General features: G+C 40.5%; 1 protein-coding gene across 1 annotated transcript in view; it reads right to left on the bottom strand.

Moving 5' to 3' along the window:
* Positions 1-3,077: 3,077 nt before the first annotated feature.
* Positions 3,078-14,328, bottom strand: part of LOC147678457 (extracellular calcium-sensing receptor-like) — a 65,219-nt gene continuing 53,968 nt past the window's right edge. Inside the window, exons 3-5 of the mRNA XM_086945640.1 lie at positions 12,339-12,566; positions 10,293-10,416; positions 3,078-3,991 (exon numbers count right to left, since the gene is read on the bottom strand). Coding sequence (XP_086801766.1) covers positions 3,078-3,991; positions 10,293-10,416; positions 12,339-12,566 — 1,266 coding nt within the window. The remainder of the gene's footprint in view (positions 3,992-10,292; positions 10,417-12,338; positions 12,567-14,328) is intronic.

The raw sequence follows: 14,328 nt of genomic DNA, 5'->3' as shown, positions 1-14,328 counted from the left end.
AAAGGGGGGCTGCCTAGCAAGGGGAGGTGCTCTGCTGGAAGTGCTGGAAGAAGCTAGGAACCAATGCATCAGAATGTGATATCTTATAGATATGATATTGTGTAAAATCATGGAGCAGGCGGATGAAAAGAAATGCGTGTGTTTATGTTTCACCTTTCAAAATAAACTGTGGCCCTTATGCAGTGGCTAAGGATCTGACTTTGATTACCCAAAGGTGGGTAGGTTGGTGCCTGGGCAAGGCCGTAGAAGGAAGTGGGTCACTCGTACATCTGAGAGGGGTTACAATCGTGCATGCACCACAGAAACCCTTTAAACATGGACTGAGGGTGCTTGTGTTGGGATAGGCTGCACCAGAGAAAGGAGAGAGCAGAGATGCTCCATATCTTAGTACATATATCGCATTCCTGTCCTCTCCCTGTCACTAAACACAGCACTCACACAAAAACAATGGCTCCTGTGGATAATTACTCAAAAGGTATGATAATATTAATGCACGATGGCAATGTGGGTGATTTGGAAAAAGACGAAAGGCAAGTAAGTGGTATATGCACTGGAAGAATATATTTAGATACCAGCAACAATAGATACAGATCTTACATATATGAACAATTTACACATTTATGTACACTTATACAATTTGAAAACAGTGAAATTGTGTCCCAAGTGAGTAATTACCAGCAAAAAAACTAAACATATTACAGCAAATCATAATGAAAAAGGAGTGACATAGAGTTTCTAATATGGATTCGTTTTTTGCAAAAGAAAGAGGCGACCTATTAGCTAATTTCCAAATAAATATTCAAGTTGCCCAATAATGACAACTTAAAAGAACAGTCTGCTTCTTTGGGAGTTGTTAACGATGTTTCGACCTTATGTGGATAAAAGGTCTCTTCAGGACTGACTGTATGTGGGGCACCTGCTCAGTACTAGTGAGGTATGCCATTGTGCAGACGCCGTCATTACTCTCGGGATTGTCCGAAATTCGCAAGTCCAACTTAAGAGCCAGTATTTTCTGAGCCTTGATACACCTTGGCCGCATCGTCCGTAATAAGAAGTGCTTCATCTGTAGCACTATGAAGTGCTCAGAGGTATTTTTGAACCTTGGTCGAACTCCAGGGAGCTTTAGAGAATCTGTTTCTCACAAGTACACCACATCTAGTCGCTACAGGGGTCCCGGCCGGGATCTCTGTAAGTTGCTTTTATTCACTCACTTCACGGTGTCACCGTTATCGGATGCATACCTCACTAGTTTTCCAAATCACCCACATTGCCATCGTGCATTATTATTATCATACCTTTTGAGTAATTATCCACAGGAGCCATTGTTTTTGTGTGAATACTTTACCCAGGCTCCCAGTGAGTAGGGTTCCCCTGTTAATTGTCCAAACGAAACACAGCACAGCAAGTTTCCTTGCTGTATTGCTTTGTGTGACATTTTAGTAAATATTGCCCCCAGTGTTTGCACTTTATCCCTGACTGGAGCGTTTTACTTCCCTTCATCTCAGTTTGTTTGAGTACAATTCAATTCTTATTAGTAAAGCCAGCCCCATCCACTATTTTGGGTTTTAAATTCTGATGTTGTGCTTCTACAGACCAAGCCCTCTTAAAATATACTGCTTACCATTATGGATGACATGTGACTTTTACCCCCTGTAGTCTTCATTGTCCTATGAGCATTTCTTACACATTGATGTTGACGCTTGAAGGATTCATTGTCTCCCTATAATGGGTGTGATGTAAAATGCTCTGACACCCTATGCTGGTCTGATAGTACTGTCAATTAAATTAAACACATGTGCCAGAGGGGCTACGGAAAGATGAGATGCACCAATGGAGGGTAGTAGTAAGAGAATCTGTGGAGCAAGACGTCTTTGGGAGCCCAGGAAAGATTGCCGCACGTCAATCAACAGAACAGGAGAGAAGGTTGCCGAGCGTTTTGCCAAAGCACCTTGGAGGAGTCTACATAAGAGATCCTTCCAGTTTGACTTACGAGCATTTGTTACCACAGTAAGAGACTCGAGTTGCGGTTTTAATATTTGAACAGCAGCCGAGCCCGGCTGGGCAGGCTGCGCTGCTGGTCCGGTTTAGCATTTGGAGCTGCATTTACATTTTTGGAGACATTTTTGGAGATAATATTATTTTGCTGCCCAAGTCCTGAGGAGGCCTTAAGAAATACAGGCTGAAACGCGTCGACTTTTAGTTTATATTGGCATCACTGAAATATTGAACTGATTAAAAGTTTTCTTCTTTTAAAAGCCTAAATTTGAAAAGGAAGTATAAAGGGTGTTTCTTTCAAGGCTTTCTTGTTTAAAATACCGTGGTGACCAAGACTAAGGAATAAGGCTGCATAATCATGTGTCATATCTTTCCTTGTTTATAAATAATTGGGCACTAGAACCCAATACCTGGTTCATGAGACAAATTGCCATATTATCTTTATTTACATTTATGTTTGTAGATATTGTGTATATTGTATAGAAATGTATATATGTTCAAAGAATGATTTAAATGTATACATGCTGTGATAAAATGCAAATGTAAAATAATGTATAAAAGAAAATTAAAAATCCCAAATTTATTTTTCAACGAAAAATTTGGTTTATTAAAACAAGTGTTCACACCAAGATTTGCTTTATTTGAATTATGATTAGATAGTAAATGGATGAAGCGAGATAGAGTTATAATTTGAATAATCCATGAAGTAGGTTTTCTAAACCTTAGACAGTTAATTTGTGGTACCTGTCTTATAAAAGGTCCTTAGAATTGTTACCATAGGCATCATTTTGTAAAAGTTTGGCTTATATTCCCGGATGCCTGATTTGGTTTAACGGGTAGCCCCCTTCATAATAGGAGCACAGTGCACCACTAGCACAATAGCCGTCCCTGCATAACATAATTTCTTTAACATACGCCACATAAGGATCTTTCTTAGTTAACAAGTCAAAGAACCTTTTGTCTCACATTACGGAATGACACCAGCTAAAATTTGAGTATTGTATCACAAATATACAAAACAGTTAGAAGGTGAATATTTTTCATTACATTGTCCACAGAGCTTACATACTTACTACACACAATCAGATTTTGTGTTGGTGTCTTTTTTCTATTAGTTGGTTCCTTGTGTTCAGAGTAGGTCTTAACAAAATGATATAGCATTTTGGAAGAAATATGCAGATGAATAACCCAGCGCTGGATGAGATGATTCCAAAGACTTCCACGGCAACCATGTATTTCCCTTGAGTGCTCAGATAGCCTGGGATGAAGGACATCCACACACTGAGGAACACTAGCATGCTGAACGTGATCCACTTTGCCTCATTAAAGCTGTCAGGCAAATTCCGTGCCAGGAATGCCATCAAGAAGCTAGCACAAGCCAAAAGACCCATATATCCCAGCATGCACCAAAGAGCAGTATCTGAACACTCATTGCACTGGAAGATGATTGTCTCAGTCTTCAATGTCATATTCTTCTCTGGGAAAGGAGGGCAGAGCAGCAGCCAGGCTACACAGACGAGGACTTGGACAGATGTGCAAACAGAGACAAGAACCACAGGAACCCGAGGGTCCAGCCACCTCCTCATGTTACTTCTGGGCTTTGTGACATTAAAGGCAATGACCACTATGATTGTTTTAGCTAAAACACAGGATAGACAGATAACAAATATAATCCCAAATGCAGTTTGCTGCAGTAAGCATGTGATTATCTGTGGTTCTCCAATGAAGAGCAGAGAGCAAAGGAAACTGAGAGTCAGGCTACCAAGGAGAAGATAGGTCACATTTCGATTGTTTGCTTTCACAATTGGAGTTTCTTTATATTTGATAAAAATGCAGTACACAATAATTGTAACAATGGCACACACCATCCCTGTAGCAGTCAGAAAAAATCCAAGAGGCTCCTGATAAGAAAGGAATTCAATGTTCTTCATAAAGCAGTCAGTTCTCATCTCATTTGGCCACTGGTCTTCTGGACAACTCCAGCAATTACTAGAATCTTGGGAAGAAATGTACTGCTTATTATTTTAACACTACTGCAACACAAAAATCACGGAATAACATTGTGCCTTTAAGAAAATGCATGCTGCAAAGGTCTGGGGAACCATAAATGAGATGTCCCTCCTGCAATAGTCATTGCGTGATTCTGGTCTTGTGATGTGATATTGTAATGACTGATATTAAGGGCTAGATATAAGGGATTTTCCAGTTGCAAATTGCAGAATCACAATATCACTTAGGCAGGTCACACTGCCACCCATTTCTTACTGTCAGACCAGAACTATTAATACCCAGGTCAGTAAAACAACACTTGTTGTAAAATGACGGTGCACATTTCATAACTGGTTGTGAGAAATCAGGACCTGTTTGCAATGTCCCCTATTTTTTGCCGCATTGTGAGTACTAGGTGCTGGTTTTCCGGATGTGATTGTTTTCTTGACTGTGCTAACTAAACCCAGGGCCTGTTCTCTGATTAAAAGTACATGGTTAGGGTTATTTATTATTGGCAATGGCAAGACCCTGTAAGTCCCTGGAATACAATAAGGCAAGGGGTATTCACTCTATCTATACGTCCCTAGTATATAATAAGGCAGGGAGGTTTAGAGACCGAGAATATTTCCTGCAAAAACATGTACATTGCTGAATTGCCTGCTGTCATTTTAAAAACCAACCCTGCCTTGCAGGCAGCTTTTAATTTGAAATTATATGCAAATTCAACTTTATAATTTCAGGTAGTTCCAAAGTCCCAAACAACATTATTTATACCTATAAGTCACCCTTAAGCTCTCCTCTGGGTGCCCCGGGTGTAGGGTACCTTGTAACTATAATCAGGGACATTATAAAAGATGTTTTATAAGCCCTGGTGAGGGGAAAACTGCCAATTCCGATTTTCCCCATTTAACATAAGATAACATTGAAATGTTTAATTTAAGTAGAAATAATGACACAAGCCACCATACTTCAAGGTATCTAATTAATAGTTAAAATAAATCCAACAACTTGCCACAGTTATATACCTATTACAGATAAGAAGTTATTAAACTTTCTTTTCTGTGATCCTAAATCCGGCATTCCAGGTGCCATCTCCTTATTGGCCAGCCTTTCCTGGACTGAGACAGAGCTTCTTGATGAGGTGTGAAATATTCTGTCCGAGTTGACAATGGTTTTCCTGTGGGTGGAGATTTTAGCTGCAGAAGCCAAAAGGCAGGAAGAGGGTGGGGAAGCCAAACTGGTCTTCAAAGGGAGAATGACAGTTTGGGACCAGCACAGGCTGACTCCCACATTTTGCACCCCCAGTCACAATGAATGAGTCAGCGGGTTGGAAGAGATTTGTTAGTGAAACTTATCCACACCAGTGAGTTGGCTTAGCCAGATCTAAACCCAAAGTAGAGACTTTTTCCATGTTTGGTTTTGAGAGAATGGTGCTTTCTGGCAAAAGAATATGTCACAGTTTGGAGGTAGTGGTAATAAATCAGGGTGACACCCTGTATCGCATTGGTCAGGGGTACCCCCAGCTAGACCCCCAGAGACTGTGAAAACATATGGGACGGCTGGATAGTTCCTCAGATCTGGTGTCTGGTACATCAAAGAGAAGAAGGACTGCCCTGCTGGAAACCTGATCTGCACCCCAAAGGCCTGCACTCTGAAGGCCTGCACCTGCTGCACATTGTGGGACTACAGGCCTAATGACTTTGCCTTGCTTTAAGAAGGATTAAGGAGTGGACTCATGCAAGCTTCAGGTTAACAAAGTCCATCTGCATTATCTCCATCAAGAAGTCCCCATCCTGGAGTGCATTCTTTGGACTTTTAAGGATTTCACCAGGTGCACTGTTGGAATTGTATTCCATACATACCAAGGACCATTTCAGTGATTCTAGACCCCCGGATTGGTTTTGTGGACACTTTGAACTCTCAAGGAGACCTTCTGGAAGAAGTGCCAAAAGCTCAGAAAAGTTTGGAGCATCTTTCGTAAAAAGCTTCATCAGCTTACAAGGTGCATTGTGGGAGTTGTGGTCCAGCCGCGACCAGTAGTGGGAGTACCGGCCGGGCAGTGACATGGGGAGGGGGAGGGGCAGGGTGGGAGGTAGGAATGTATGGATTATGGACTTTAAAAGGTAAGTAAACATAAAAATAAATAAAACTAATTTCATTGCACACACTGCGTCGCATTTGGTGATGCAGTGCGTGCAACGAAATTCGTTTTATTTATTTTTATGTTTACTTACTTTTAAAGTCCATAATCCATTCTTTACTACCCCCCACCCTGCCCCTCCTCCTCCCCACATCACCGCTCGGCCGGTACTCTCACTACCGGCCGCGGCTGTTGTAGTCCCAGACCCAGGAGACAAACCAGAGCATCTGAACCTTTGGCTGGTGCTGTGGGCCAATTTCCTGCACAAAGAAACACTTCTGGGAGTAAGTGTAAATAACTCTTGACTTTGTCCCATTCCAGCACGATCTTTTCTACCCTTTGAGTGCTCTTTGCTTCTAATCTCCAGTGTTACATTTAATCTTTGCCAATTCATATCTCTGATTGCTTACTTTGGATTTTTGTTGTTTTGTTGTCTTTGGGTTTGTGAAATATATTCCATTGTATAAATTGGAGTTGGATTTTTATTGTCTCTTGTGTCTTACTTATTTAATGTATTTGTGTTTTTAAATGCTTTACACACTTGTTTCCTAAGGTACACGTACCTGCTCGCAGCCAGCTACCAAGGGTTGAGAAATCAAATCATTTATTAAGATCCTAACTGAACCTTTTATTGTGGCCTTATTACTAATGGTAAGTTACTACTTATCACTATTAATGAAACACTTTCCAACACTGCTCTTTAAGACCAGAATAGTTTGTTTGGCCCTTGGCATTCTTCTTCATAGTTCAATTATATTTTGTCTGTTAGGATGAAGTCTTCTTTTTTCATAGATCATTCCACCTCTTGTTGTTTATGTGTTTGACATTTTGCAGAGAATGAAAGGATCTATATATGTTGCATCCTAAATGGAGCAAATCTTTGCCCTATGTATATCATATTGCTAATGAAAGTGTGGTCTCCTGGTGTGCACTTGATCACCACTTTTATTAAAGATCCACATTGCAAAACAGGTGCATAGTTACTAGTGGTGCAGCAGGTAAAATGCACCCATGCACACAGGTGGAAGGGGGCTCAACTACAACAGATATAGCCCTTTGAGCAATGAGATTGCACCTAAATAACCATGCTGAAGTTCTGAAGGTGAACAGTCATTAATAATGACTTTAAATGTGGAGCCTGAATCACAAAGGTAAACTTACAACTTTGTATGAGTTTATGTTTGTTTTAGAATTCACAAACTTCAATTTAATAGTAGGTTTATGACTGTGGAGACTCTGGAGTCGGGCGAAGAACTCCACACATAAAAAAGGTACGACAGGGCTATGTGGAGCTCTCTGCCCCGGCGAGGAGCCTCAGCAGTTTCAAATTTACTATTAAATTGGAATTTGTGAATTCCAAAGCAAACTTAAACTTACACAAAAGTGTAGTTTTAACTTTGTGAATCAGGCACATTTTCTATTTTATCACATTTCCTGTGTGCCCAAAAACAGAGGTCAAATGTCAAACTAACCTATCCTGCAAATTGCTTCTTATTCTTTTACCCCAGAGACTGATGTTTACTTAAGCGTAGGGATTTTGTAAAGTCAACTATGTGAAACATTTTATGGTGAAAAAGGAGAGGCTTTTGGATGTTATTTTCATTTTACAGACAACAAAATCTAAATATTTTAAAATTAATAACACAAATATTTCAAATGAAAAAAACAGGTAAGCACAAATAATACACTTTTTAAAATTCTGAAGTGAGATGGGCGCAAAGATTTTAATTGGATCAAAACAAATCAAGATACTTTTCTTGGTGTTGGCCAATGAGAAATATTCTCTGAAACCCAATTTGCACAAATTATAATTTGTGTACTATATAGTTTTTTTAGTAAAACTGCATCTGTACAAAGTTAATGGTAATTTCAAAGAGAAATGTGTTTTTTGTAAATGACAGAGGCTACCATTCTATGCTTTAGTAATATATTTGTGACAGTGTACTCCTAAATGCAACACCAACTACTGGCTACATGGCTCATTTGTGACACTTGTTATTTTTGTGATGCTTGGATTTTTCAGAATCACCATGAGTTCAGTAATATAACATTGATGGCAGAGTGACCCGTATGAAAATTATGACCGAACCCCTTTTTACTATGGCCATAGGAGCTCTTATGTCAGCCCTACATTAATTTATTTCAGCTCCTGGGAGGTGGTGGTCCCTGGGGCTAAGTTGGGGGGGGAGGCAGGCACAGTCTGGCTAAAGTAAGAAGATGCCAGTTTTCTAAAAGTGCCATTACAGACTTGCAACTTAAAATACATCATCTTAAATTGTGATTTTCCATTGTGAGTCTAGAGACAGCAAACCTGAAGAGTGTATCTCTGCACAAGTGGGAGCTACACTTAAAAGATATATTAAAGTAATCCCAATGTTATCCTAAGGGAGAGATAGGCTTTGCAACAGCGAAAAACAAATTTGGGAGGTTTTCAATATCAGCGTATGTAAAACTTAAAGGTACATGTCCTGCCTTTTAAATACATTACACCCTGTCCTCTTGGTTACCCAGGGACTAAATTAGGGGTGATGTTTATGCATAAAAAGGGAAACTTTAGACCTGACAAGAGGTTTATATGTACAGGTCGAAATGGCAGCATGAACTGCACAGACAGGCTCTTCAATTGCCAGCCTTAGTCATGGTTAGATGGCTAGATAAGTGGGTGGCGGTTGGTCTTGCAGGTCCACTAGTAGCATTTAAATTACAGGCCATAGGCACATGTAGTGCACTTTAGCGGGGACTAATTGGTAAATGTAATATGCCAAAAGGGAATTAGACAATGTTACAATGTGTAAAGTAGAGAACATATGTACTTTAGCATTGGTAAAGTGCTCACAGTTCTATGGCCGGCAACAATGAAGTCAGAATAATTAGAGGAGGAAGGCAAAAAGGTTGGGGATGACCCTGCAGAGAAGGCCATTGCCAACAATCCAGTTTTTTTACTTTTTTAATTTCCCAATTTAAAGGTTGTATTTCAATTCTTTGCTTAATCTTTTTTTTCATTGAATTTGTTTTCCTAGAGCATCCTGCAGCTCCCAAGGTGGTGCTACTATACCACTTGCTTGCAACACTTTTCATCTGATTTGCACTGTATTCTGTGTGACAATTGTTTCTAAACAGGGCCACCAAATTCAAATAGTTTGCACATAGCAATATATAAGTGTTTTATATTCAAAATGGCCACCATATTTAGAAGATTGTGTCTGCCATTTTTGATTGATATTTTAAGAATACATTATGCATAGCAGCATTTCAAAATGGCCACACAGTTTTTATATATCAAACAAAATAATAATTTCATGACTGCACTGCTGTTTTCAGCTTATCTTTTGGACTATTCATCAAATGTACATGCTCCCAGGGATATCCCCTTCTCAAAAAGTCAAAAGGCCATTGATGCACCAGTTTTTGTAGCCATCTTAGAATTGCATAGTGCAGAGTCTATCACAGTTTTACATCAGATAGAAGGCAAAAAGGTTGCTTCTGAAGGTGATTTTAATGTTGAAACTTTAAAATAACAATACACCATGCACAATATAATTTCAAGATGGACATTTCCACTATGTCCACTTTTATCTTTTTTGCAACCATATGCTCGCTACATATAAATTGCAGCATATTTTTTTCTACTATTTTCTTTTTACTTGCATTCAGGTGTTGAGTCTTTGTGTGTGCTTTATTGTGGATGGATAAATGGGTAACTGTATAAATGAGTAGTTGGATGATAAATAGATATATCAGTATAAGGGTAAGTGACAGAGTACATGTCACCCAACTTACTGAGTGTCCAAACAAACCAGTTACTGAAGAAGCAAGTGCTGTTATAAGCCATTGATGTGGGCGTGTAGTATGCATCTAAAGCGTATATTTTTTAACTGTATTTAATCTTTGATTGTTGATGACATCTTTCAATACTTCTTCAAAACCTTCCTCAGAGTAGGTTTTGAGTACGTTGTTTGCTACCTATGGTTGCGTCTAAGATATTTTAAAGAAATCCTATGTTTGACTCCATGTTCCATCTGTGTCAAAAAATTTAAAGGAGCATAGCTTAAGGACCTTTAAGTATCTTTAGCAACAGCCTCACCTAAGTTTACCTACATCATTCCCCAAACCATTTTCCACCTCTGATTGTTTTCATCATTCCATGAATATGTTTAATTCTCTATACCTTTCTTGTTAGATATGTGCCCTGCAGCACACGGGATGCAGTCAAAGCAGCAGACAGGTTGACCTTTCTGAAGAGCTTTTCTATAGCCAGCAGCACAGCTTTCACTACACACAGAGCGTGGGGCCTGGGGAAAGAAATGTGAAAGGTTATTTCAAAACAATTATGCGTTAACCACAACACTTTCAGATGAATTAAAAATATATATTCTTAATATATACTACAGTAATTGTATGCTAGAATTTATAATCATGGTCACAGACTTAGAATACATTGTTATGATTGATTGCTTTACAATGCATTTAGCCTCATGTATGGATAAATAAGTACTTCTAGAAACAATGCTAACTGAGACAGTCCATTGTTGGGGCACAGCTAGGGGTGAAGAGCAGGCCCCTGCAGCCCACAGCTCCTGCGGTGCAGGGGGTCACCTGTGTCACAAGAGTGACAAACCTTCAAGGGGGGCATCTAACCTTTAGGGGGGGTGCAGACCTTCAGTGTTTTCTAATTATCTCAAGGATAATACATATTTTTGTGAGATATGGAATACTTTGGGGTCACTCATCACATTTCTGCAGTGGTCCCCATTATTTTTAACTACACCACTTGGCATGGCATATTGAGATTGGAAGAATTGAACTGTGGCCTTGACAACTTCTAAAGTGAAACAATAGTGCGATGTATGTGGAGTTGAGTTTGTGCCATCTGTTCCTCTATTTCCACCAAATCTGATGAGCTAGTTTAACCACCTCGGACGGATGGCCTGATAGGCACATCATAATAGGGTGTGCGGTTGGAATGGCTATCTACTCAGCTGTCTATCTTCATTGGCCCCTTTCAACACCGGTATGGTCGTAACTTCTAGTTGGAGTCAGAAGGACCGCATCGGTCAGAAAACTGCCTATCTATGCCGATTGTAATATGGTGGTCAGGAGGACTGACTCGACTGCATCTGCCTTTTCTGACGCCGAGGGGACCATGGTGGCCCTTCCGACCACCATCGGATTCAGGCCCATAGTTCTATTGTGCAAACCAGACCTTTAAAATATATTTTTGATTTGTGTTAGTTAGTTCCCATCTACAAAAATAGTTGACATTATCATTTAGGTATTTGTTTTGCAGTTTGTTTTGTATAAGGGGCCCGGGGCATTAGAGTATTTTACAAGAGAACCAGACTTACACATTTTTAGCACAGGTAGATTAAGTGATTGGCCCGGAATTATAGGAAGTTGAGCTGCTGTGGTGATTCACTCTAGTTCCCCAGTTCCAATGTTGGCAGCTTAGGCTACTTTTCCGCATCTAACCATAGCACTAGGTATCAAACCCCCTTTCCTTTCACAGCAAGGAGAATTTGAAGTCAAGTTCAGGCAACCAAACTAAGGGAGTCGGACGGACATTGACGTCAGTTGCTATGCAATTCAAGTGATCAACACGCCTGATAAGACTCGTGATATTCAGAGATGAAATTGGTCTGAATCATGGGATGCAATTAAGAACAACGGTCCAGCATAATTATATTGATGTGCAACGTTTTCGTCCTGAAGATGGTCCTGTGGAATGTATAAACCGTTATTGGACCGAGACGTCAATGCTTAACATCGTTTTGCTTATATATGAACCTTCATGTAAACCTGAAATTTTGATATCATGTTATGAAAACTTTAGTGTGTATGGTATTCTATTTGTCCATACAAAAAGCAAAAGATGTTGTATACTACTTACAAACAGGTCTAGAATGTTTAGTAGTATTAATGTTGTCATGTTGCATCTTTGAATTGACCATAATAAATAATGGTACATGATGATAATTCCATGCATTGTTTAATTTATGCTCACTTGTTGTGACTAAATAATAAGTCAAAGCATTTTTTGCAGAATAATTCCTTAGGGGCCACTTTTGTATTTTGTTAAGTTCAGGCAACCGGCATTATACAGTTTACTTCCTTGGTCATCAGCAGTGGAAGACACTTGAAAGCAAATAGCAAACAGACAATGGTTCATCATCTGAAGAAAAAAAATACTTAAAGCCAACGTATTTTTTGGCATTACCTCTTTACGGTTCCTGTTCCACTGGATGGCACTTGTATTGACAAATAGCTTCTGCCCTGATGGTGCCCCGGAATCAAAGTTTCCCACCTTCACATAGTAGATGGTCCCATCTGGCTTAAGCTGCCAGTTTATCACATCATACAAGGCCGGTGGGTCACCATTTACATCAAAGTACATCTCATCCCCAAGGCTGTTCTTGAAGTGCACATTCCTCAAGTAATGTAAGAGCTGGAAGACCGTAAAAACAAAGTTATTGTTAATGTTAAATTTACCCTCCCAGTTGTAAAGCTGGTTGTTAAAAACCTTAATTTCAAAACTCCCTTATTTATTTATGCACATCTTTCTGCTAAGTTACTTGTCCATTCTAGCATGATGGGTTCTGAGACTTTTTACTTCTGATTGTGGGGATTCCCCCCGATTTCTGCTTTAACTATTTTAGCTGAGTAAAGAACTCTGTGCACTTTCCCCCTGCTAATCCTTTTAACAGGATTAAATTGGCATATTTAATTTGTGAGAAGTTGGCCTGGTGTATGATGTTCACTATTCTAGTGAGCACCTTGCACCAGTCCAAACGACCCTTATGATGATTGGTTGTAAGTCAACCTTATAGACCAGCTATCCTAGGGGTAGCATGGACAAAAGCAGTCTTAGGCTAAACTCAAGAGGGCATGTGAAGCCTGATGTTTTACCATATGCAATCCTTTAAATACCAAATGAAAGGACACAACAAAAGTTATATATTACAAAATATATGTATTTATTTTTAGAATAATCCCCTATACTCTTTATGAGCACAGAAACACAAGCGTTAAACAAAGAACACAGTATAACATACAATAAGCTGCACAATTATGGATAGGCCGGGTGGCCACTCAAACCATATATTAAGAAAGTGGTATAAGTACCACGTCACGAACAATGAACAGGCCTAGGGCCTAGGGAATCGCTGGGCCTACACTGGACTAACGAAGGTTAGGACATAGGAGGCCCAGAGGATGCGGGTGCAGTGTCTATAGGCAACCGCATTTACCATACAAGTCAATGGTGCGTAAAAACCAGAAAGTTATAGGTTTGGGAGTCTTCCGACTGGACTAGAACTTAGCCACTTAAAACTAGGATACTAGAGGTGTAAACCACTATAGGAGCACCGGAGTTATATTGTTACCTCACCCACAGGAAGCGGGTGCATAGGTGCCAAAGTGTGTCGGGTTTCGTTGTGAACTTCTATGGAGCCTGGAGGAAAAGATGCTGCAGGCGGCCAGGAGAGAAAAGTCTGGTTGGATCCAAGGGTGGATCAAAGATGTAGAGTACCTGAAAGCAGAGGGGTCAGAGTTCAGGTCACTAGCCAGTGACCAGCGAGGAACAAGGAAGGAACCAGGCGATGTTGGGTTGCGATCAGGTGATGTCGAGGTGTTTGCCTCCACTGCCACGTGGACCAGGAAGGATCGATGACGTCCAGAACGTAGTCACTGGCTGTCCCACAAAGGCTCTAGCTGTCGGCGGTGTCGGTACTTGAATCTGAGTCACCAAGCCTTAGCAAATGCAACCCACGCAGGAATCGAAGATGTCTTCTGGATCGGACCGGGAAGGTCAGATCGGTAGCTCCTTTTTAGGGGAACTGGGGCCAGTCTGGAGCAACCAGACCAGCAGTGTAAATTTGAAGGATCGTCGTCACAGAAGCCACTAGCCAACGGCAAGTGACCAGACAACGCGTCGAGCAGGAAAATGCAAAAGGCCCCCACGCAGCCCTCAGCAAGTGTGGAGAGGTGATCTTTGGTGCAAGAGCTGCTCGGGGCTGGGGCTTCTCAAACCCCAATGCACAGCTTCGAGGGTGCCTCGGGAGCTGCACGAGAAGCACTTCATTGACTTTTCAAGATGGCCGGTCCCACGTCTCACGTCGCCTCCACGGGTCTAAGCTTTGCTAGGACTGTGGATAAGGCTGTTGGAAGTTTGGGAATCCAGGTCTTGTCGGTCTCTGTCGTTCGAGCTC

This window comes from Lissotriton vulgaris, chromosome 12 (assembly GCF_964263255.1).
Source record: "Lissotriton vulgaris chromosome 12, aLisVul1.2, whole genome shotgun sequence".
In the NCBI taxonomy this organism is placed as follows: Eukaryota; Metazoa; Chordata; class Amphibia; order Caudata; family Salamandridae; genus Lissotriton; species Lissotriton vulgaris.
Note: the sequence above shows the minus strand (reverse complement) of the source record. Positions and strands in the feature narration are given on the sequence as shown.